General features: G+C 41.8%; 1 protein-coding gene across 2 annotated transcripts in view; it reads right to left on the reverse strand.

Moving 5' to 3' along the window:
• Nucleotides 1-6,204: 6,204 nt before the first annotated feature.
• FNDC3B (fibronectin type III domain containing 3B) overlaps nucleotides 6,205-26,145 on the reverse strand; it is a 185,050-nt gene continuing 165,109 nt past the window's right edge. For both annotated transcript variants that reach the window (XM_069023859.1, XM_069023857.1), the window contains exons 24-26: nucleotides 18,853-19,019; nucleotides 16,433-16,560; nucleotides 6,205-9,769 (exon numbers count right to left, since the gene is read on the reverse strand). In XM_069023859.1, the coding sequence (XP_068879960.1) occupies nucleotides 9,458-9,769; nucleotides 16,433-16,560; nucleotides 18,853-19,019 (607 nt within the window). In that variant the 3' untranslated portion in view covers nucleotides 6,205-9,457. The remainder of the gene's footprint in view (nucleotides 9,770-16,432; nucleotides 16,561-18,852; nucleotides 19,020-26,145) is intronic.

Below are 26,145 nucleotides of genomic sequence, written 5' to 3' on the forward strand. Positions count from 1 at the left end.
TTTTGCAGAAATCCCATGGCCTTGAAGAGAAATAAATTGAGAATAAATTTCTCCCTTGAGAAATAAATTCAAATTTGGAACAAAAAAATGTATTTAACTCATCTCCCAGTGATGCGCCTGCTGTTACTTCTCCACATCCTGAACTGCCCTCCTCACCCCCCAGCTGAAAGCACCATAACTACATTTTACCCTCACAACTCCCAATATAAAATATCAGCCCTGTTTTACAAAAATGAAATCAAAGCCCTTGGCATTTTAACCCCTTGTTCAAACCCTACTGTCCCAGAGTGATGGGGTGTGGATGCCCTTGTACCCTCTGGGTGTCACTCCCAGGTCCTGGGCTGGGTCTGGCAGCTCCCAGCATCAGTTTTCCGTTCCTGAGCTGTGCTGCCAGAGTGCTCAGCACAGCAACCCACAAAAAACTTCATTTGGGAAGCAAGCAACCTCTGGCTGACACTGCAGAGACGCTGTGTACTCCACTTCCACAGCCCCGGCTCTGCATCCCCGCTGTCCATGGTGAACCTACCCCTGCACTGGGGTTTGTATCTGCACAGGAATCCTTACACCGGGTCCCGGGGCTGCACACACACAGGAGCTCCCCAGAAAATCCTCAGGATGAGCCAGCAGATGCAGTTGCAGGAGGTGGATGCCCAGTTTGCACTGTCTGACACCATTTGGTGTCAGGCACAGGCAGCTGGAGTCACACCCCGCCCAGCGTGATGCCAGCAGTACCTGGGGAGCTGGAAGCTCATATGGTGTTAGTGGGAAGCCTCTGCTCGTTTGGGCAAGTCCATTATTCACTTAGGGCAGTGATACACATCCCCCTTCAGCCATCTCCTTCCCCCACACATCCCCACCTGATGGATCACCTGGAATCCTTCCCAGCTCCGCATAAACTTCACCCCTCTGTGTGAGAAGCAAAACAATTTCCTCACACAGACATGCTTGCCAATGGCTTTTCCCTCTGAAATGAGTTCTGCTGAGAGACAGGTAAAACCCACAGGGGTTTGGCAGCATGTCCCACGTCCCTGGCCAAACTTTTGCCCCAAGCAGTTGTTAAATGATGGGGTCCAGCTGTGCCAGCCCTGTTGGATCATGAAACCACGACCCCGCCTGCTGCTGTTCAGGGAAAAACCAGAAAAGCAAATGTTAGATCAGGATTTGCCACTTATCTCTAAATTGTGATTATGCAAGTACAGCAGAGAAAAGGAAAATTTAATCTGCCTAGTATTAACACAGGCTAAGAGGTTTCTGCAGTCACTTGCCATCAAGCCTCAGTCCAGTTGTGATTCCAACACAGTACAGCACATTAGCATTATCCAGTGTAACTAACACACTTTGTGGGTCTTTAAGAGGCTTCCTCAGTGCTTTTTCCAGCAAAAAAGTCTCCATGCCCTTCCAAGTCCAGCGCTTGTGTGTTATGGCCCTTCCCCATCTCAGTTGTGGATGGGTGCATGCCATGACTTTTCCCCTAAGACCAAAATTCAGAGCCTCTCATTAACCCAATAACCTGGATCAAAACGAAAAGCACTGAGGCTTCACCTTGGAGCTGACCTGGTGATGCTGAAGGCTCATTTCTCTGAGCCCTGCAAACACACTGACCCGGTTCTGCTCGTGAGAGGAGGTGGCTCTGCAGCACAGTTTTGGAGGGCAAACACCTCCAAACCCATGATGCACACTGATGAGCAGTGTCACCTGGATCCCACCCCTGACACATTGCCAAGCCCTCACACTGCTGGCCATGGGTGGGACAAGGAGAAAACACCATGTGAGCAGCGTAGAGCCACACAGGTGTTGTGCAGCATCCCAGCAAACCACTCAAAGGGATGGGAGCAACCCCCAGGAGGAGGGGAGGGCTTGACCCCTAAATCAGCATCCAAACCCCTCAGTGCCTGGCTGCCAATCTCAGCTCTCATTTCTGTGCACAAATACATCCTTCAGAGAGCTACAGACTGCTCCTCCAGTTGTACTTGGAGATAAACCACTTTGTGTTCTGCCAAATAAAGGCATTCTATGGCTTTCCACACCTGCTTTGATTCTTTCACTGGGAGGAAAATAATGGTTTGGTGATTTGTGCGAGTCCATAAGGCAATATTGCTCTCAGAAATAAAGTACCCCACTCTCACCTTCAGAGCTTGCTCTGAGGGCTCAGGAGATGTTTTCCCAGCACTTGTCCCCATGTTTAATGCTTCTGGATCAAAAGATCCTTTGCTTTTTTCTCATGTTCTGATTGATTTTCACATGACTGCAGCACTGTCCATGAGAAAGAAAAGGCATGGCTATTTCCAAGCTTCTGTCCACATTGTTCTTCCCTTCACAGCCTCCTTCCACTAATGACCTGGTGCTGCAAATCATGGCTCATTAGGGTGGGCTGGCAGGGAATCTGACACCACGAGCCTGCTCTGCAATGAGCCACAGCATGAAGAGCTCTGAGGAGCAGGGGTTTAAAGAGCTTTAACATGGCAATAGACAGCAAAACCTCATACTGCAAATTCTCACCAACATGAAGCCAAGATTCATGGTCACACCGAGGCACGGATCCTGCCCAGTCGATAGCACCTTGGTATTTTTATCAAGCAGTGACAATGAGATTGATTTTTCCAAAATTTGCTGTGCTATGCTGGGGGCATCAGCACAGGGCTGTGAAAGGTGCAATTCCCTGAGCTAGTTTTGATTGAATGCGGAGTTTTGAACCAACTCAACTATTTTAAGTTTGTGAGGAGGGGAGTGGGCAGCCAGCCCCAGTGTTTCTGTGTGCCTCAGCTGGTACCCTGGCTCTGGGAGAAAAGTGCTGTTGTGGGGCTCATCCCCTGGGTGCCTCAGGCACTGCCTGAGGATCTCTGGTCTAATGCTGGTATGCAGAATCATGGAATGGTTTGGGTTGGAAGGGACCTTAAAGACCATCTAAGTGCCAACACCCTGACATGGGCAGGGACACCTTCCACTAGACCAGGTCGGTCAGAACCCAACCCAGCCTGGCCTTGGTCACTTCCAGGGATGGGGCACCCACAACTTCTCTGGGCAAACTGTGCCAGGGTCTCACCACCCTCACAGGGAAGACACCTCAGACCAGCTGTGGTGTCAAAACCCATAAGAGGTTTGTATTTACCTGATTCCTTTCAGTCTTTACTGTGGGCTCGTGACTGATTTCCCACACTGCAGTGGAATCTGGATTCTGCCTCGCAGCCAGAGCAGTGCCCCTGCCAAAGGCTGTGATCTGTATCCAAAGCCCAGATCTGTATCCAACACCCCTTCCTGTGCTGATGTGGGCCAGAGGAAGGGGCTTGCACGATCACTGCCCAGACAGGGCTCACTCAGAGAATAACCAGAGGTTTGTAAAGCTGTGATGCTTTTGGTTTCAGAACACTGAAGTCAATCACCAACACTTTGAACAAGGATGGGACAGAGCCATAAAGAGCACAAGGAACTCTGAACCCCCACACTGGAGAGAAGGCAGAACAGGAGCAGCAGCAGCTTCAGTGCTGTAACCCAGAGCAATCAGCAACCAAGGGCTACATCCAACACGATACAAACTCCACACAGCAGCATCCAGGGGATATTTGGCCCTGCTGAGTTCAAAGACCCGATTTTCTCAGCAAACCCTGATGTGCTGCAGCCATGCAAGTGCATCCTGCCCAGAGTGCAGCCAGGGAACACCAACACCATCAGTGCTGCACAGCCTCTGAGCCCAGGACACCACCATCAGCTCACAAGCTTTTCATGGAAAGAAAAGGCCTTTGAGCTGTAAATTAACAAAGACAATATTTATATTGGATTAGGGTGAATTTCTCAACTCTGTTCACAAGTTAAGCCTCACAAGACCTCTGCATCCCTACTGTTTGCTCCATTTTATTTGTAGAGAGTAATAGCTTCCATGTGACAGAAAGTGAGAGAGATGGGCTAATAAAATTACTAAGAAATGACATCCACTGAGCACACTGACCCAAGCAGTTATTTACTAACCATGTCAGTAGACCTAAAAATAGCTTTGATTGCATGCAAGACCATCTATGCCACCAATTAGTGCAGTAAATGTAACTACTCAAACTAATAACAGCACATTCACTTAGGTAACAGCAGATCCCAGGCCAATCCACTCTGTTTGAAAGTGCCTTGTGAAACTTTTTATTTCACTGGAATCTGGGCGTTGAGAGCACAATTGTCAAGAGCAGAAATAGATGTAATTGTCCAGAATTTATAAATGTAGTACCAATAAAACAGCCCTTTCAGGGGATCTCTCAGCTGGCTTTTCTGCTCAGCCATAAAAACAATGAAACAAAATGTCCATATCCATCTCTCTACTTAATCCTGGTTCTCATTCTGAGAAAAAGAAAGGTAACATTTGCATCTTTACTCCAGGCTAGGTTAAGGACAGAGAATATAATTCTACACCATTTCGATAAATGACAATACATCATGAACTCTGCACTAATTCTAGCAGAAGATCTGCAGAGGAAATATAATTTATATTTCATATTACCACACAAATTTCTTTTTGTCTTTAACACCTTTGCTTGCAGACAGGTCTAACAGAACCATCCTGTTGCTGTAGATGTCATTTATGCTGGAGAAGAATCTCCCCATGTCCACAGGCCATAAATTCACAGAATGGAATCACAGAATGGTTTGGGTTAGAAGGGACTTTAATGATCATCTGCTTCCATTTTCAAGGGGATTTTAAATACCTCAGCTATGCTTCAAGATGGGAGGGACAGGTAGGAGACCCACCAACACTGGAGCTAAGACCCACCCCCCTTCAGCAAGTGCTTTTCTTTTTATAGCAGGCTGGACTTGAGCATCTCCTAAAATTCAAAGACACAGGTGAGCCTGTGGAAAAGCTGCACAGGAGCTGAGCAACACAGGCTGATGACACTCCAGATCCTGTTTGCTTCCCGACCATCCTGGCAGCGCGTGGCTCCGCTCGTGCTGCACGTGGCTTTGACCCCCAGGTTTCTCAGAGAGACCCCTCTTCCAGTGGGGCTCAGCTCTCCTGCACCACACCAAACGTGCTCTGAGCTGGCAAGAGCAATTGAAACGAGGAGCAAAACAAATCCCAGGCGTTGGTTTCTGAGCAGCTCTGTGATTACCACGAGGAGAGAATCGCTGCTGCCATAGAAACGGCAGCGCCAGCCCGGGGACCACGCGCTGCTGGGGCACACCTGGCACTGCTCACACCGTGACACGTGCCAGGGCCACAGCCCACTGCTGCACCACCCCTAGGGCCACAAAAATATCCGAAATACGAGCCTCTGCTCTCTTCCAGAACTTTTCAAAGCTGATACTTCTTCTCCTGCCAGCAGGCAAAGAGCTGCTGGTAAATACAGCATCGCCCAAGCCGGGTTACAACTTGCAAAACAAAACCCACGGTAAATCTAGTGCTACTTACCCAGCTCTGCACAGTCTGTGTGTGGAAAGGCACCCAGCACCTCTGCACAAACCCGTGGGTGATGACAGCACAGGGTAACATTCAGAACTCCAATAGCAAATGTTTAAATCCTCCTCCACTCCCATGGGCTCTCACTGCCCTCCAGCATCTCTGCAGACACCCCTGGAAATAAACCAGGGACCACTGAAAAGAAAAGATCTCCTCAGATGCCACAGTGCTGATGACTATTCTATAAACATATTTAAAATACTTTGTTAAAGAGATTGTTTTGGCAAGCACTGCTTAAATAAAAAAGCCGAGCAAGCAAATGAAAAAAATAATTGTATTTCCCTAGGAAAACCCCACTCATGTTGTAAACTGCAGTAATTAAAAAAAGCAAACAAATGAATTGCTGTATTTACGCAGTGACTTGAAGAAAAGCATTAAAAAAATTAACATGAATGTGTTTGACAAGAAACACATAATAGATTAATTCATCGTGATGAAGAATTGAATTCATTGCACATAATAAGTTAAAAGCTCTATTATTTCAAGTGTTTAATTACTAAAAGAAAACCAACCTAGGTATATTTTTATAAATATAAATCCTTAATTTTTCATGCAAGCTATTTAAAATAAGTTATTAGAACACCTGACTTTCAGATTATTACTACAAACTTACTCTTCACAAAAACCACTTCAATTACAAACCAGAAACATCCTGAGGTAAACGGAGGACTCCCACCCCTGCTCCAGGCTGCACAACAGCACTGACCTGCCAGAAGGGGCCACACAGACCCAAAGGGCTGTGTTCAATTAAAATAAAGAATTAAAACAGAAAGAATTAAAACATTTATTGGGCATAAATATATTACATATACACTACAGATACAGTTAAGTCTTACATACATAGTGTAGTATTTGCAAAATCTATACATTAAAATTGATATGGCAGTTTTAATATAATGCATATGAAATAGTCTAAAATTTACAATACAAGAAAACTTCTGATTATTTTTTTTAAAGTTGAAAAGCTTGGAATGTATGTTCCCATAGTGAGGTAAAAACATTTTATTTTTCAATTTAAAGAACTGTGCAAGGATAAGGTTCATACACATTCAATTAGGGCACTTCTCAATCGTGACACTGAATACTGAGCTACTGGAGCCAACAAACAGGATTAGAAAACACTTCAAGTTCATAAAGAAAAAGGCAGAACAATATAAAAACATCTCTCTCCTTCCTTAAGGGTATTAAACATTTAGTGTTTCATTCTACCTCTGTTGTTGGTGGTGATTCCTGTGAGAGCAGAGCGCCCTGGGGTTGGATCCAACACCTGCCACTGCTGGATCAGGGGCACGAGGAGGTTTGGGAAGGGCCAAGGCATCAGCAGTGGTGGGTCAGGGACAACGTCCCTCAGAACAGAAGGGTTTGACATCAGTGATCTTTGTCATCGACACACGAGTGACAATCAGACCACTATGGCAGGACACACAGACTCAAAATGTCAAATTCACTGGGCCTGTCCCAGCTCCTCCAGCACAATCTCCCAAAACCTCAGGCTTGGACTGGGTGCTCTGGTTAGTGTGGTTACATAGGGACCAAACAAATCAGCAGTGACAGAGATGCTTTGAGTGTAACTGATTGCTCTCCCCTCCACTTCTGCTCACTGCTTTTAGTATCACTCATATTTCAAACTTTCAAAATTGCTAATCTAGAGCACGTTGGGGTTTTTTCCTTTCTTTATTAAAGCAGGTTTTGTTTTGTTTTGTTTTTTTTTAAAAAAAGCTGTCAAGCTTGGATTTCATAGCAGCAGTGCTCAAACAATATACCAAAAATAAAAAAAGGGAATCTATTCAAATTTCTGTTTTTTTTCCAAACTAGCGGTCTTGTCATCATTTTAAAAAATACACTCTTCTCCCCTCCAATGAAAACAGCTCTATACTCTTTGCTCACAAAATACAGATGCAAGGTCACAGAGTTTCATATCACAAATAAATTTAAATAAGATGTAAATAAATTTGACAAGCCATGACTTTGGCAAGAAACAAAAAAATATATATATTTAGCTCAATGCCATTAGTTTGCAAGGCTAAATCAAACTAATTATAGTCAATAACAAAATACAGAACATTTCTAATATTTGCTACATCTAGAGAGGCACACAGAATAATTCATTGATCTTAGCACTTTCTTTCCAGAGATGATTTCGTTTTTGGATACATGTAAACGTTTGAATCACTGATAATGGGTTTTTTTGGCATTTAATGTACTAGATGCTCCCATCTTCAAAAACACAAGAAAATGCAAGAAGATTAATAATACTAGGAATGCTGCCAGGTAAAAAGTTGACCTAAAGTACAACAGTATAAAACAGACAAAATGTAACATGCTATGGGGAGGGTGGAGAGGGGGATCAGATTAGTACATAAGTACACTTTTTATTTTTTATTTTTTTTACAATAAATAAAAAGATTGCACTGTAATTGGTATTTAAAGTACTGTATGCAGTATATAGTATAAATAAACCTAAAAACAAAAATAATGTTGTTTTTTTCCCCATTACTTTGGTTAAGGGAATATTATGCTAGTACAGGACACTGAATCTTAGACGATGGAGACAGAGCACAAAAAAGCTAGGACAAAAGCAAAACCAAGTAGCAAAAATATACAAAAACAAGAGGCAGGGAAATACACTGTGTCTGTTGCACCCTTTTGGAATCTATTTGCACCTCCAGCTCATTTATGTCCCTGAGGTACTCGCACAATGTTGACTTAATATAAATAACCCCATGACTCGAGAGTTAAAAATCTAGTGTCTCGAAGGATTAAAATGTGTCTGGGAAGGGGCAGGCAGGAGGGGGACACTGCCACCAGAGCAGGGACCATTCCTCTGCAGGACTCTCACCTCAGTTTTGCCAGGTACCAAGTTATTTCAATCAGCCCCGTGGTAAGAACAGCATAGACACCCATTTAAGGTATTTAAAACAAACAGATGTGATTTCTGATACCTCCAAGAAAGTTCCATAAAATGGATACCCCTCCAAAAAATAATAATAATATTAATCATAAAAAAAGATCAACTGACAGTAAAGTTTGCTTCCATTGAGTGTAAATCTCACCTAATTCAGTAGAGGCAGTTAAGCTGTCACCAGCTCGAATCATATAAATCAGGCTGAACATAATAGAATAATATCTAGCATCAGATTAGGAATAGTTATATACAGTGACAAACAGACAAGTTAAAGCAGCTTTTAAATAGCTGAACATGGGAATAACTAACTATTGCACAATGCCCTCTTACTTAAAATTACTGCTAGGAATCAAAATGGTAAAAAAAAAAAAATATCTATAATGCTTCATAATTTATATGCAGTTTGGTTATTTGATTTCTTATACAGGCAGTTTTTATAGTGTTTGTAACGGTAAAAATAACAGATAACTAAAAAGGTTTTTCAACTGCAGGATGCTGTTCCAATTTAAATGCACTAAACAGTTAAACTAACAACTTAGGTTTTATCTTGAAAAATTGGGGCAAATGTAGTGAATAATTCGTAGGCAACATTGCTAATACTGTTCAAGGAAAAACTGGTACTTGACTAACACTGTATTCTAGTCTTACCACTATACACACTTGTGACTAATGTTTAGAAGGAAAAAGAAGAGACAAAAAAAGTGACTCATGATTAAAATTTCCTAAATAGTAAGATAAAATAAGAGACTGCACGAACTTCAGTGAAAAAACCCAAAGCAACATTGAAAAGGCAAATTGGTGACAATTTTGAAATCGTGAAGGAAAAACAAAAAAAATCTTGCTTTTGGTATCTGGTTTGTTTGTTTCTCCAGTTTGACCACTTCCTAGTTCTGAATTTCAAAAAGGTGCATCAAAACACTGATTTATCTTTCTTCAAGCTAGAACTGTAAAAACAAGAGAAGTATATAAAACGCACGGTAGAACAAAGGATTTCCAAAAAAAAAAAAAAAAAAAAAAAAAAACCACAAAAACCAAAAAAGGAGGAATATCTGAATAAATGTGTGGATTATAATGCGTAGCATTAGTTAAATCTGTATCTCAAACTCCCGTTGAATTGCCTACTTCATAAAGAAGTACTGTAATATACAGGCGAAGATGATGGACAGGCTGGCGAAGCCGAGCACGATGAGGGCCGCAAACTGTTCGTCCGTGGGCACCGTGGCCTTGGCCTTGGCGTCATCCGCGCCGCCCGGCTCGCCCGCCAGCACCAGGGCACTGCGCTGCAGCGCGAAGGCCACCGAGGGGCTGAAGGGCCCGCTGAGCTCCTGTGAGGTATCCAAGCACCGGCGGCAGGCGCACACCCGGAACCGATAGTCTGTGTTCACCTGAAGGCCTGAGATGTGGAATGTGGTCTCTTCTCCCTTGTACACCTGCAAAAAAAACAAGCCAGGGAGCCTGGTGAGATGCAACCTCCGCCGGCTTTCATAGCGGCAAACAGCACAACAAGGCGGGATTTTGTGAGGGTTTCAGCCTGGAAGTTCAGGCCAAGTCTCTACGGAAATGCTTCTCGAAGGAAGGAACTCACTGGGTCAATGCAGGTTTTGTAAGAAGAGGCGTGTGGAGGGTGTCTCAACACAGTGCACACAGGGACAGACAAACACATCAGACAGTGCAGCAGTGATAACACACACTAATCGTTTGTGGGCATGAAAATGTCACTAATGTATTTCTGCACTCTGAAAATGTGACTGTATGCCTAAAACATGTCTAAGACATAATCACCCTGTCTAACCCCAAAAGGAAGAAAACCTGTGAGCAAGGTTATTGAGAGTCATTCAATGTGCAGTTGTAAAATTGCTCATAAATGTCATTTTAATGTATTTTCCCCTCACATTTCTCTCAAGAAACAGCAATCTTACCAGAAATTACACTTGCAGAATGGTGGAAATAATAAAATATTACTAAGATGTGAAAAAGCTCCTCTTGATTGCACTGTATTTGGTTGTTTACCAACCCATCACATACTTATGTTAATCAAAGCTAGGTACCACATGACTCAGAGCACAAGTCATGGTAACAGAAAGGAGAGAGAAAACTGAGTACCTGAGACAATTTTGTGACTTAAATGGAAAAAAACCCACTGGAAACATTCACCAACTCTGAAAACAAATAACTTGTATAATGGATGGTTGTTGAAACTGGTATTTTATGAAATAAAGAAAGTGTCAGAGTGCCTGTGTCTGCTGGGAAAAAAACATCCTGAACCTCAGATACTTCTTCCTCTGTTTATTTATCATTTCCCGTCTCCTCAGTGTGGGAGCAGAAGGTTGAGAGCATCTCTGCCCTCCCAGAGGCAAGAACTCGTCTTAGAAAAGAGGAGCAAGTGGGAAATTAGTCCCAAGCCCAGAGAGGAGTTCCTGTGTGTCACCCTGGAGTAAGAAATGAGGAGGAAAGAGAAGAGACCTGCTCAGCTAAAGACCACTTAAAGAGCTCAGCTTCCCTGCTCTGCTTGCCCCTGAGACTCATCCCTTGGTTAAACAGCCAGCTGCTGATTTTTTGAGGTGGCCTGGGACAAAAAGATTAAGGTGCTTCTTTAGTTTTCTCCCTTCCTTTTTCAGCTTTCACACCTTTTCCAAATACAGTTTGAATGACGGTTGAGTCTGGGTTTCCAGACTAAGCATAAGGCCTCAAACTGGCTCATGTTTCTTTGACCCGAGGCACAGATCAAGAAACACACGTTTAAATAAACGCTGCCTTGCTCAAGTATTGCTCAGCATTTGCAGGAAGTTCCCTCTAGGTCCAGTGACAGGAATACAACAAACTCATCCCACAAACCCCTGTGACTGGCCACAGCCATGCACCGCTGCCCTTCTTCTCGTCTTTGTTTCTCTTCCCAATGCCAACGAGCAGTGAGTCACTGGGTTACAGTAATTGCAGGGAAAACAAAACTGGAAGTGCTGTAGCAGCCTACAGAAGTGATGTGAGGGTTGAAATATCCATTTGCAAAGCACTCCTCATCCCAAGAACACCTCTGCCACTCTGTTCTGCAATGGCAATTCCATTTCTAATACCCACCTGTTGTGGGCAACTGTGCTGTTACACAGGACTGAGTCAGGATTCTTCCACATGGAGGATGTACCTAACTCCCATTCCTTTAGATTCTGAGGCAGGGAAACTCAAAGCCCTCACAAAACAACTGTCAGCAAGGTTTGCTTTCTGGTGCTGCTGCAATTATTAATTTCATTTCAAGACATATAGCCAGAAAACCTCTATATGCCTTTGCCACAAATAAACCTTTGCAACCAATATGATCACTTCTGAACCAAAATAAAAAATTCATTAAAATCCAAATAATGTCATTTAATAAAAATTTACAATCTAAACTTCATAGATTACATTTAACAGATACTAGGGATGGGATATATACAACCTGTCTTTGCACTGAAAAAAATCCTGTCCAGTTAATTGGGTTTTTTACTTGTTCTGTTCTGTCAGGGTGGTGAATACCAGTGTAACTGGAGGCCAAGTTTGGCTAAATCAAAGACCCTATATCTTCATTATAGTCTAACAAGTATAGATGGCCAAGTTCACTCAAGCCAGCTACTCAACAGCACTTCTCAGAAAAAGGCCAGACAGTCAAGTAAGAGGAGAGTGTATCTTTAAGGGAAGTTTGAAAAATTATTGGAAGTAGATAGAATATGTGAATTAATATCCACCAATGACAAAGACAAAACACTTCCTGCACTAGTGCTAAGACAGTGATGGAAGTTACCCTGTTTTCAGTGGTTTGATGAGTATGTACCAGCAGTGGTACATACTATGTACCACCGTGTCTCTTCTCAGTAACAATTGTTAAATTGTCACCCGCTCCTGACAGCAGCCTCTGTACCCTCTGCCAGGGGCTGCAGCAGCACCTCACAGCTGTGGCAGGATGTCTCCAGCACAAATACATTTGGTTGTGAACACCCTGTTAAGAGACCTAACGTACACAACAGAAAAAACCCTTGACAACTATAAATCTGCCAAACAAATATGAAATCAAATATAATTCCATAAAGCAGCACAGTATTTTATATGTAGCACATTATGCTTTGGTGGCTAACAAGCCAAAGTGAAGTGCCTATCCAATTTATCACTTTCAGTTCCTAAAAACAGCTTTTTGGTTTGGACACTTGAGAATATAACAAAAATGTGATGAGCTTTTTGCCTGGCTCCCTCAATGAAAATAACATCACAAGTAATAAACTGCTGTTGAAGACTCTTATGGTATTTGATCCTACTGATTGAGCTAGATAGACAGAGAATTCCTGCAGGCAAGGATTTCTCAATTTCACTGATCTCATTAAACAATTCCAAACCTCTCCCCTCCTTTCCAAATAATAACAATAACAGCTATAATTGCCCTATAAGCAACACACTGGAGAGTGCAAGGTAACCTCAACCTGGTTGTGGCACCCCAATGCAATGGCTAATGTCTTTAACAATTAATAAAAGCCTATTTTGTATGGTGATAAAGAGATAAAGAATCATAGAATAGTTTGGGTTGTAAAGGACCTTAAAGATCACCTAATTCCAACCCCCTGCCATGGGCAGGGACACCTTCCACCAGACCAGGTTCCCCCAAGCCCTGTCCAAGCTGGCTTTGAAAACTCCCGGGGATGGGTTTCAATCTATGTCAAAAGCATGCCCATTTCAGAAGTTTAATTTCTTCTAAGTCACTTGACAGATTTATTTTTAAGAAACTGGATTATCATTTCATCCAAACTCAACATCAGCTTCACTCACTCCACTGCTGAGGTGCTCAAAAACCCCCCAGAGTTGTGTGACAGCCTTGGTATGAACAGAGAAACAACTGTCCCTCAGAGCACTTGCCTTGAGGTTGCTTGCACTGAAAAGCCCCAACCAAAGGAAATTATTTGCTCCATCTCATGGCACAAAATTGGCACCAGGAGGCACAGGAAATACTCAATGCAAGTGGCACTACATGCCAGCAGGTACTGTGTAGTTCTGCTGGATCTTGGCATACAACCAGCACAAGTGCCTTTGACTTGTTACTGAAAATAGAGAAGGAAACCCAGTTTTTGGCTGATTAGAGCTTTACAGAAATTATCAGTTCACTAAATCATTTCAGAGATTGTGTGCCTACAGAATTTAATCCAAAGAAAAAACAATAATTAAAGTGAGAGCTTTAATTAGGCCAGCTGGGGTCTCCCAGGCATCTGAGTGCACATCTGAGAACTGCTGGGGGATTTTCACACACCCAGTGTATCCTACCTATACTTTTTCTTCTTTTGGAAAGCATTTGGAGACTTTTTTTTCCCCAGAAGAGATGTGGCAAAAGCTGATGAAACGCTGCTGCCTCCAAATTCTCAGAAATTTCAAAGGCAGTACATTTTGCTTCAGTGGCAAACAATTTAAGGATAAAGAAGCTTTAAAAAGCTCAGTTCTCATTTCCCATGGTCAGCTCTTAGGAAGAGTTGGTTCCTGGGTGATGCCATCCCCAGAACTGCTCAAGTGGGAAACCAAACCTTAGGCTGCTGGGCATTAGAGCTGTTATCCCAAACTGCAGCTCCTGCAAGTGCTGCACAGCCCAGCCCACTCACCTAAATCCACATTAAAACTATGCAAGCACAGAGACATTTTAATCCACTTTGTAGCTAAATTCTGAGTAAGCTTTGCTAGATAAAAGTGCAATAAACAGAAAAACAAATCCAGGCCACTGATTCCTGGAATCTCCTGTGGCTTACATCCTGATTCATAAACAAGGAAGATTTGATTTCCTAAAAAGAATTGTCCCATGCCATTGCTTTTTTTAAAATTATCTGTAAAGATAAAGCACAAAAATACACAAAAAGGAACACACTGTGTGAGAAACAAGGAAAGGAGTAGTTAGCATTTTTTAAAATACACTTTCCAGGGAGCTAAAATGTTATCTGTTTAGCTCCAGCAAATCCAGCTCCTCAGACAATTCTCAGCAGAGAAATATTTACAAAATATTCTCCCAGAGGAGGGCAGGGATGGCTATAGTCCCAGTCTGAAGAAAAGGGCTTTTGAGTACTTTGGTATCACCTCTGATAGATCAAATGGTGGAAAATCAGCAGCTTTGGGTCTGCAAACACTGGTGTACAGGGGAGGGAGACAGCTCAGATGTGACAGTCTAAAGAGAATGTTGGTGGCTGATGCTGCATTCCATGAATAGCCTGAAAATCTACAGTGTATTTCATCTGTGCAACCCTTCAAAACAACTTGCAAAACGTTTCTAGTATAATACACCCCTTTAGATACATATGCAAAAGATGCATGTCACTTGCAGGGATCAAAACATATTTAAAAATAAATTTAGGACTTGAACTTCAAAGGTAATTAACATATCCCTAACATTAATGAACATATTAATGACAGTACTTCTCAGTTAAATCGTAGCAGGTGATCACAGACATGTCAAAGCAGAGGTGAAATGTATTAGCCAGACTACCACTGAAAGGTGTTCCTGTATTTTATCTTCTCTGCACATTACAGGGGCTCAGAGCACACAGCCACTGCAGCTCATGGACAGGGACGTGCCCCAGGGCTGAGGCACCACCCACATTCCTGACAAAGATAAAACACCTTGATGGGCAAAGGTGATTTCTGTGAAACAGTGGAAGTCCCCCTCTTTCCCTCGCTGGTTATCAGCCAGCACATTTACACAAGTCCCAGTGTCACTCGGAGCATCCCAGCCAGGAACTTCTTCCAGGGAGTTACCTGTGATAACTCACACAAAACCCCCTCCTCAGGGTCATGCCCATGAGAAATTAAGACCTTCAACATAAGAAGGCCCTAAAAGTATTTTTTTACTTCCTTTGCTGGTTTTTTTTCACACCACAAGTTCTGAACTGTGCAGATTAAGGCATCACTTATCTCCCAGGAACGTGAAGGTGTGCCCAGCTCTCCCCAAGGACACCAGAACACTTTAAACACTGGGGCTATGTTTACTGAAGCTGCAGCAGGAGGTGACACACCAAAGCTACTTTGTACACCAGGCAACAGCAAAATGGTTCCACTTATCCACTTGCCACTGACGTGAGGCCAACACAGTACACAGGGGTTTCATCACCTACACCAGCACCAAAAATGTTTCCTGACAAAAACAGTAGTAAGGTTTCTGAATCTTTATCACCCCCATGAATTGTCTTGGCATTTTTTGTGTTATTTTTTTGGTAATTCATTAGTTCACAGTAACACTCAAAAACAGACTTGAAGAGGAACAAAGACACAGTTGCAAAGAAAGTACTACCTTATACAAATTTTTAAGAGTTTAATTAGCATAAGGTAAGAGTTTACTAGCATAGTGTAAGAATTTAATTAGCATAGCGTATCTCATTCCCTATTTTGGATTTAATTGGACTCTGCATGACCACGAAAGAAAGCACAGGAAAAAGAGAGCACACAGATGAAGTGCACTGCAAATCACACAGTCAGAGGTGTGACAGATGACATAAAAGATCTAACTGTGAATGAGCTGCTCTGTTTTGGGTGCTCTGGGAAGTGTCCACTTGTGATGTCTGATCAAGACAGACAAGGCAAGAAGGATCAGCTGTACTTCACTGCCTTTGTTTCCACAGTGACAGAAAGGATACACAGCAGTTACACGTGCATCAAAACCTCAGAAAGGAATGAGACAGATGAACAAACCACTTAATGTGTACTTGACTGAAAACCCTGATGGACAGTCTTGGAATTGGCTTAGAGAGAAAGATTCATCTTCTGACTTCATCTCATCTTCAGATAATGGTTAAGAACAGCCAGCTCAGAAGCAAGCATGGGTTGGCCAGAATTGGAACTTTTTAAAGGTTAGTACAGTTAAAAATAGTGATTAACCACAGAAAGAGCACAAATCACTCCAATAAAATAATGATGTTCTACATACTCCCTTAGGGGAGAAAACAGCCCATTACAGCCCTTAATTTTGACTCAGCCTTTACCAAAGTGCACCTGACACATCACCATAGGGTGTAATTCAATACAGTAGAAAGAAACAGCACAGTGGATTTTCAAAACCATTTCCATTATGCCATCAATTTAACAACATTAAATCCAGACCATTTCCCTACCTGCTTGTATTCAGATTCTCTTCCAACCAGTACCTGCAGAACATAACCAACAGGATCTCCCTTCATGGGTGGGACCATTTCCCAGGTAACTTCACAGGAGTTTCCTCCCAGCTGTGTCACTCGAGGGGCTACAATAAAAGGAAATGTGTTAATATTTAATATAAAGACTGCACTGAAATCTTCTTTTATGAGCCCTGTAATATATACCAGACAGGGTAGAGCACCTCTTACCTGTCAGCTCTGTGAGCTGCTAGAAAGGAGGAGTTGATTTAGAGAAAACTTTGAAAACTTAATTGCACTGATCTTTTCAAAGCAGAAGCCAAGGCACAAATTACCCAGGCATTCATAAAAGCAACAATTCTGTGAAGTCCTGAGCAAACATCTGTGGCAGTGGAGATGCCTGTGCATCCCTCCCATGCTACAAGCCATTGAAAGGGAGGAAAAATATCAAACATTTCATTTAGGAAAAATAGGAGAAGGGATGTGAGAAGAGAAACTCAAGAATCTGCTGTATTAGAGATGCAGCCCAGGCTGGGAAGCAAAAGCACAAGAGTAATTTTCAAGACTTGGACTTGTATCTAACTCTGAGCCTGACATCCACTTGATCAGACCTGCTATTTCTAGTCAGACTTAGACTAGTGCTCTCACTAGAACTCCAGAGAAATTCAATTTGTCAGCTGTTACAAGGCTGCTGTCCTTGGCAGAGGCTCCCTCACCAGCTGAAAGCCAAGGGATGCTGTGCCTTGACCCACGGCAAGCTCAGAGGTGAGCCTGCCAAAGCACAGACAGGGGCAGCACATGTAAAACGAACCATTGGCCACGGGAAGGCATGCAAAAAACTGCAACAGCATCCAAGGTCCACCAACCTCTTGATCAGAAAGAGCCAGCAAGAATACAAAAAAAAAGAAAAAAGAATAAAACTGGGAGAAACAAGAGCCCTGAACACTTGTATCAGGTGGTGAACACGTGCACGTGTAAGGACACGAGCTTGTTAAAGGCAATCTAGATCCCCAACCCTACAAAAACAGACAACAGGAGGGTCTGCCACAGTAACAAACGCTGCTGCATACATTACATGAATTTTAGCCTGATTTGTTACTTCCCAAGAGGAAGGCATGAATCATGAAGGCCCAAATGTAATCAATATCCATTTACTTCTCTCCGCACATCTGCTAGTGTTGAGAGACTGATAATAGACGCCTTCATCTTAGCTGACAACAATCTCAATTATTTTTCCTTCTCCTTCCATCCTCACTTCAATACATGTAGATTTTTGTCTGACACTTACAAAACACTGCCATCACCAACAAAGCTATTCTAGGGTTGGGAACGTTAAGAGACTAATTAGGAGACCTTACAGAAGAATAAACACTTTCTTCTGAGAGATGAGAAGCCGAACTAAGCTTATCACACAAATTCCTTTGTATTGCTCCGAGCACAGAAGAGCAGCTAATCTAGCAGGGAAGGACACCCCCAACAGTGTTCTCCCTTCTCTAAATATTTTTTTACAAAAGGTGACAAAATCACCAAAGCCAGATTTTAAACATAGAGAAGCAAAAGAAACCTCTCTGACAAACTGAGAGTTGTTGTTTCTCTCAGTAAATGATAGGGCTTGACAGGGAAGACTTCAGCACCCAGGAAAAAAGGTGCATTTGATTTCAGCTCAGCTGATCTGATAGCTCATACAGCAAACCCACTGCCTTTGTAACAGGCCAAAGAAGGCCTAATTAGACCTAGAACAAAAGCCCTAATTACATCAAGTTTTATCATGAAACACCTTTCACTGTAGTTTTTACTGTTTCTACTTTTGCTCCTTCCTTCCTCCTCCTCCTCCGGATCATAATTACTTAGGACAAAATTTACACTCAGTAAAAGACATTTCATTATAAAAACTTCATTTAATTAGGCCTTTAGTTCTTCTAGTGGAACACATGCTGAGTTCTAAGTCTAATGCTCTGTATGTGAAATATCATGATTAATTTTATACATTAAAGGAAAAAATAAACCCTGAAGGTCTATAACATCACCTATACAACAAAAAATGTTTAAACTTTACTAAAGCCTAAGTTAGTAGGTACACACATACACTACAGCTGTTAGACCTCTTGTATAAATGCTGTAGTAGTCCAGAGCAATCCCCTGGTAAACACTATTGATAGCAGCAGCATTTTAGCAGTCTTTTATTACAACAGTGGCTGACATAACATTTATGTTGCTTGTGTGGTTTTGGTTTTTTTTTTTTTTGGGGTGGTAATTTAGCTTAAGTAACTTCACAACTCAGAGAAGCCTCCAGCCAGCACAAACTGGTTCTTCACACAAGTTATTACACACTTATGGTAACCCTTACAATCTCCCCCCCATACTTACCAATTACATAAATATTTATATGTCACTTACATGTAAAAAAACCTACTACATACCTTTGATTGCAGGTGGGACTGACTTAGTTGTGCAGAAGGTACAGATTTCTGAGAAAGGTCCCTCCCCAGCATCATTGACTGCCTGTATTCTGAACGAGTAACAGGTGGATTCTGTCAGCCTCTGTATCTTGTACGTGTGACTTGGTCCCCTATAAATTGGGATAAACCTGAAATGATAAAAATGAGAGTATGTAGTTACACTGGAGAGGCACTGACATTTCTGGATATTGCATTTATCAGCTCCAAGTATCCATCTTGTGAAAATTGGCACCATGTACCCTGCAGGGCTGCTAAAAGCACATATAAAAATGTCATGTTTATAACACACTAATGATGATGAGGAGGTTGGGGAAAGCAGTAGTTCATTGTCCCTTTTGAAACTACTATTACCTTGCAAAATGATTACATGAATTATCAGGAAGAACATCTGTCAGTGGGATCCCTGCTACCATGGAATCAAAACAGATTCAACCTGTGTCCTGCTGCATTACACCATGTGTGCTGCTGGTTTAAAAATATGATGAAAACACAATTAATATATTGACTCTTTAATGGATTTGGCCTTTATTTGCACATTAAGACACAAAGACCGTGTCTTGCAGTCATCTGTGTCATCTTCCAAAACACTTCCATGGACAAGACTAAACAAGAGCACACACAAACGTGTCCAACATAATGCTGAACAAAACCAATGTCACTTAAAAAGAATAAAGTATACAGTTGCTAAAGAGAATCTAACTTGTATTTTCTATCGCTCTGCTCAGATAAATGCTTTTCACTAACAGTTGTATGTCAGCCTGCAGTTTCTAGCTAAGCCCCTGACCCCCAGGAGCTGAGCACAGTGGGGATGAAAGCAAATAAAGAGGAAGCACCCAGACTGGGCATCCATCCACTCAGCCTCCGCCAGGGAACACCACCTTGCACACAATAGTCCTGCCCTTGGAGAACAGAAAATTTGCTGTGTAGGATCACATATTTTTTATGATTATTTACTACCCTTATTCAAGTATCTTAACCATTTCAGAAGGTTTTAAATCACCAGGAAGCCAAGAGATATTTTTACCTGACCTCCCAATCTAGGTGCTAGCTTTATCCTTTGGCTTTGCATGAGATACACAGTACAAGCAATTTGAGCAATTCAAAGAAACTGGGTCTGTCAATTAGCTCTCCGGGACAGAAATCAATTTGTATTACATTATGATTGCAATCCACGTAAGTACAAACAGAGATCAAGAACCATCTGTAATAAAAGGAAATATTCAGGTAATTCAAACTGCTGGAAATGTACTCTGAGGACTAATGTGACTTACTACCCCCAGTGAGTTTTAGTGAGACCCACACCTTGGTAGGAAACCAAAGATCTGCGCCCACAAGTCTTTAAGGGGATAGTTTAGAGATAATTTCCAAAGAATAACTGTTTCCTTAACCTTATGCTTACCCAGTTTAAGAACTCCCTGCTACCCCACATTTCTGAGGCTCACATAAGCAGCCACAGCATGTTTCAAAAGACTGACACAAACCCGTTCTCATGGAATAAAACTGCTTGAGATTCACTGGGTGATGAGCAAGGAACACATACTTAGGACAGCAATAAGACTTGAGACAAGACAACTCTCCCTCTGCACTTCTTGCTGCTCAATCAGGCAGCTGGCTCAGAAACCACTGTAGTACTCACAGGAGTGTAGAGACTTGTCTCTGACCCTGATCCAAGGGCAACAGAGAGCAAAAAACATCCAATGACCTCTTTGCAATTATCTGTGGAGTTAGGTACGGAAGGGAAGATAAATCTGTCTTCCCAGCTAACAGAGAAGCAAACCCTTACCCCAGGCTGGGCTTAAGGTGCATTTCCCAGACATTCATACAGTCAATGCCAATGACTCAAAAGAGGTTTTCATCTTTTGGATATGACTAAGGTCACTAACACTTCCTAATACTGAGGAAGTGATCTGGAAAAACATTTGAGCTCCTTTTGTCATTTGGGAACCGGACTAATACTCCCAGTTCAGTTAATACCAACACTCCCATCCAGTTCCCATCTCCACTCATTTCTACTTCTCTATCTCAAAAATCATCTGTAAGGAAAGCAGGAACTGTTACAGAGAAGCTTGCTCCACAGGACTGTAATGGAAGCACACTTTAACTTCTGAGATTCGACCATCTTTGAAGAAAGAGGGCTTCCAGTTTTGGAAGAATAAATGCTGATGACCAAACCCATCAAATTTCAATTGCTGTTGGGCTTTATTGTGACACTAATGCTTTGTAATTGTGTTTGAATATGCAGATCATGATGTAAGGCACATAATGAAGATGAAAGACTAACTTCAAAATACTTATGATTTTTGGATAAGGTAGTATTTTCCTCATGCGTAAAGAAGGCACTTCAAAATCCTCCAGGATTATTTCTGTTATTTTAGAAAATACTGTAGTTAATTGTTGTAGATGGCTATAGGTATGGAACAGGCTTTTTTCACTCTCCTGGGCTTTCTGCTGAAGGACCACAATGAACTTAAAGTTGAGTCAATCAGTGTAACTGCTGTTACTGTACTGTGAGGTCTGCATACATTAAAAATCATCTAAAGCAAGATAACTTGTTTATATTATTGCAATTTCATTTTAAAAATCTAAATCTAATTTATAAAGCACATTGGAACATGAGCTCTATATACCCTTGCCTTCTTGGCAAGCCTTTTATTGTTCATTGTGCTTCATCCAGGCCTCATTCCAGACATTGTCTCAAGAACAAGTCAGCTCTGAGCTTGTTTGCAAGGACTTAATCTCTTATCCACTGAAAAGTTGACTTAATCTGCCTGTGGAAACCTTCCAGGTCCTCTATCTCCCTCTCACCTTCTTCAAAACAAGACATTTTCAATTCTCAGAGGTTTGTCCAGTTGAATTCAAAAGACAAGAGGCTACATACCTCAGCTGGCACCCTGCCTTTGAAAACACTCATTTTCAAAGTTACTGGCATTCTCAATACAGCCGTATTTCTTTTTTTTTAAGTTTGCACCATGTGCAATTAAACCTCAATTATTCAAAATTTCCATGCAACAGTGTTGCCTCTCCTCTCCACTAAATTAACTGCAGATACCAAAAAGAAAGCAACTTTCTCCAGGGATGGAGACACCTCCCAGAGGTTACTTCTCCCTCATCTTACTCGAGCGATCCCAATTCTCCCTTCCCAGACATTCTCACATCAGTCACGCATTATTCATTTACCTGCACACAGCAGAGGAGAGAGAACATCATGTCCCACAGTGATTGTTAGGGAGACACCACTGCTGGTAGTTTTTCATCAATACCCCTTTACTCCTGGTGAAGATCTTCTTGGAAGTATTTTGCACATTGCAGCTATTTTGTTTCCTCCACTTCAGCCACTTCCAGTCGAGCAGAAGAATACAAATGTACTTGCCCTGCCTCTGCTCATTAATTCCCAGCACATTTTGAGCAGCAGGTCCCCTTTCAAACTCCTGGGTTTCGTTTATATTTTGGTAACCCATTGGTTCTTACAAGAATTTAATTTGAAAGAAATTCTACCCTAGAGCACTAAAGATGGCAATCTTGGGGAGAGGCACAAAGGCTGGAAGAGCCACCTGAGTGACTCTGTTACTGCCTCTCAAAATAAGTGGTCAGATGCCAGGATTTTGGCTGGAGAGAAATCATTAATGCAGCACCAGTCTGACCCAGCGACCTGAGGCTTCACATCAGCACACAAAGGCACCTGCCTAATTAGAAACTAAAGTACAAGAATTTCACAAACCAACAGGTCTTTTAATATTATTAATGCTACATCACGTTATCTACACATTTACTGCCCCCACCTACTTTCCTAGGCTGTTCCTCTCATTTGGTTTCAGAACATTATCAACACTCACTGATTTATGTGATTTTCTCTCTCCACCAGCAGCTCCCTGGACTGTGGGTGGCGACATGGAAAGGGAAGCTTTGAACCAAAACCATCTAATTCAGAGATGCAGGAGTAAAGCCAACACACGATTCTTTTCATCTCTGCTGTGTTTTAAAACATTCTACTCCAAGAGAAAAGTTTCACATCTGCAGCATCGCCCATCCCCACATCAGTCACTGTTCCTATAACCAGCACTAGGCTGACCCAATCTTTCCAGCTTTGGGACACTTTTCCAAGCCATTCTTTGGGAACGCCTTTTGCAGGCAGGTGCTGAGAGAAAACAAACAGATAACATGAGTTCTCCAAAAGTTTTGTGCTCCCACTACTTCTCCCAACTCTGGCTTTCAGTCCTAAATAAGGTGTGGACCAAACAGATGGGATGCACCAGCCCCTTTGACCTGAAGATCTGTTTTCTGGAAGATTCCTTTTAGAAACTTTTATCTATAATATGTATCATATGTATTATAATGTATGCTCACCACTGTCAGTGTGATTTTTGTTTCTATGAATAATAATAGTAACAACAGGACCTAGTGAATGAGACAACATTTCCTTCCTTACACTTAGGAAAGCAAAACTAAGTGGAGAACAGAAAAAGAAATGACAACAGTCAGATGGGAAGAGTTTGGTTTTCTTTCCTGAATTATCTAGCACATCTGCAATCTAGACAAAGGGTACTTGCTGCCAAAAATCGATTTTTAGCTTGTTTCTACTAGATTATCTTTCATCTGCTGCTGAATTTGAGTTTGTAACCCATATCTACAACAGATAGTCACTTGTCAGACGTCTGGAATTACTGAGAGTTGAAGCATTTCAGCCTACAGAAGCTCTTCCACAGCAAGAAAAATTGCTTTTTTGGAAGGAGCATCTGGGCACATTCAGGAGGAATGGAAGGCAGAGCAGCAAAGTGCCTGACAGATGATTCCTGTGTGCAGCCACATCTGGAGGCAAGAAACAGGCAGGGAGGACAATACTGAGCACAGCTTAAATGGGAAGTAACAGCATTTGAATGGAAGATCTGGGAGAAACTGGGGAGAGCACCCAATGGCCCCTCCAAATTATACAGTCAGGAAGAATTAGATAATGAGGCAGCTGCAACACCTTGTTGATAACCAAGAGTAGATAAAAGTAAGAGTGGACTTAAAGCCAAAAGAGAACAAAAACAGTTCAGAGCAGCAAACTAATATTCTCACAGCCTCAAACGTGTTTGTCTTCCTTGTGCAGCATGAGAGCTCCTTTCCCAGTATGGCAGCAACTAACAGTGTTTATGGGCCTTCAAATGATGCTCACCAAGCACACAGTGTCCAAGCTGCTGCTGTGACAACCCCAGGAACCTGGGCAGAGCTGGAGAAGGAAGCCAAGCTCAGTCTCTACTTCACCAATGTCAGCAAAGTGAAGCTGAAACCTTAAAATGTGCTCTTGGAAAACTGGGAAGCATGGTCCTGCTGCACTAAGCTGAGCCTCCATTGCTACTTCAGAGATTAAATACTAGAGTCATTGCTCTAATCAAGGCATTATTTTTCTTAAAAGGTTGTTACAGATGTGCAGAAAATAGTTTTTATTACAGTGACAGTCTTGGGTCTAGATGCTGCTCTTACTTATGATCAGCTGTCTGGAATATTTCAGTTACCCATGAAGTCTGAAGTACCTGCAGATGTGCACAGATCAAAATAAAGGACAAAATTTTATTTCTTACCAAAGCAGGGATTTTTTGAATATACTTGTGGAGTAGCATCTTACTCTGTGTCTTGCCAGCTTCCTAACAGCTGAAACACCTCATCTCACACATTTAATGTGGTTTTCTCACACTTCACTTTGTCTCAAATAATGACACACATACAGTTAACTTGCACCTACCACAAATGTGGGTTTACTCCTATTTCCAGGAAGAAAGCTGAAATGCATTAACAAGTTAACTGTTTTACACTTGGGAACAGTTCTCCCTCTTCTTTTTCATTTGCAAAGCCCCAAGTGTTTGATCAGAATGCTCCTAATTAATAGAGCATTAATATAAACATCACTATTATTAATAGCAGTATTCACCTACAAAATGCAGCAATATGAACACAGGCTACCTGGGAAACTTTTCTGAACATTAACTTTTTATCTAGCCAGGTTTGCAGTGGAAACTGTAGCATGCCATCTGTCTTGGTGCTCATGCTTAATTCCCTTTTATCACTGTTTTACCCAATATGAAAATGATTCTGTTCCTGCAGGTTTTTGCAAGGATACGTTAACTTAACTGATTTTGTATTTTAATAGAATTTCACAAGCCAGTAGGACTGACAAATAACAGTAATTGCTGTTAAAATGGATGCAAATTGTCTTGATCAAATCAGGAGTGTAAACAATTTTTTAATCAGACTACTTGAAACTTGCAGTAACCAGGGAATGATTATGCAAAAGTCATCAGGCAAGGGCAGCACATTCAGCAACTGATCCCTCTGTGTTTCTATTCTGCCTTCCTTCAACTTAAAGCAGAGCAAGCACCCATGTTGAGGTTCATGTGTTCAACCACCCCCTGCTACCTCCAGCTGAACAGAAGTGTGGGAGAACTGCCAATGATCCTTACATGAAATTTTTAAAGGATATGTTTAGGATGTTTTTTAGTCAATCTTACCAATGACTCTCCCTTAAAATGAAATTATATATGGATATATTTATTGTGTTCTGTACACACACAAAAATCACACTATTTAGCTCAACTGCAACATACAGTGATCTAAAAGAAACACATGCAATTGGATAAATGACCCCCTACTAATTTACTTGCTAATTCTCCCTTTCAGACTGGATATTGTGAGCATTTTAAGACACTAAGAGGTGTAATTAGTTGTAGGAACAACTAAAGATTAATTACCAGTACAACAGAAAAAAAACCAAAACCATTAATTAGGTTTGCTTGTTCTAGAGAAGAAAAATCCATAGTATTCTGAAAAGTAGTGCAATTTGATTAACATAAATTTCTTGACATTACCACAATTGGAAAATGAAGTCACAACTGATGGTTTATTTAAAATGAAAAGGAATTTCACAGTCCTCTTTACATAAAGGTCACTTACTCTCAACTAGCATTTCTGTGTACTGAGCTTTCCAGAAACAGATTTTTCTTCATTTCCACTCAGTGCTACCCCATAACTGAAAGGACAAGTGATGCTAATTTCATCCTCCTAAAATGTCACACCCCGAAGAGCTAATGGGAGCTAACGCAGGTACATCTCTGATGTGCACACCTCTTCAAGCCCTTACACTAATCAGTGCCAGAAGATTTCCAAGTATTTTGCTTCACAGGTCTTGCAATCAATGAAACATCTGGTGTCCAACAACTGGCCTGTTACACCTCATTACAGAAAGGAAAAGTTAAAAACAATCCTTAATGACCTTAAGGA

Source organism: Aphelocoma coerulescens, chromosome 9 (assembly GCF_041296385.1).
Source record: "Aphelocoma coerulescens isolate FSJ_1873_10779 chromosome 9, UR_Acoe_1.0, whole genome shotgun sequence".
In the NCBI taxonomy this organism is placed as follows: domain Eukaryota; kingdom Metazoa; phylum Chordata; class Aves; order Passeriformes; family Corvidae; genus Aphelocoma; species Aphelocoma coerulescens.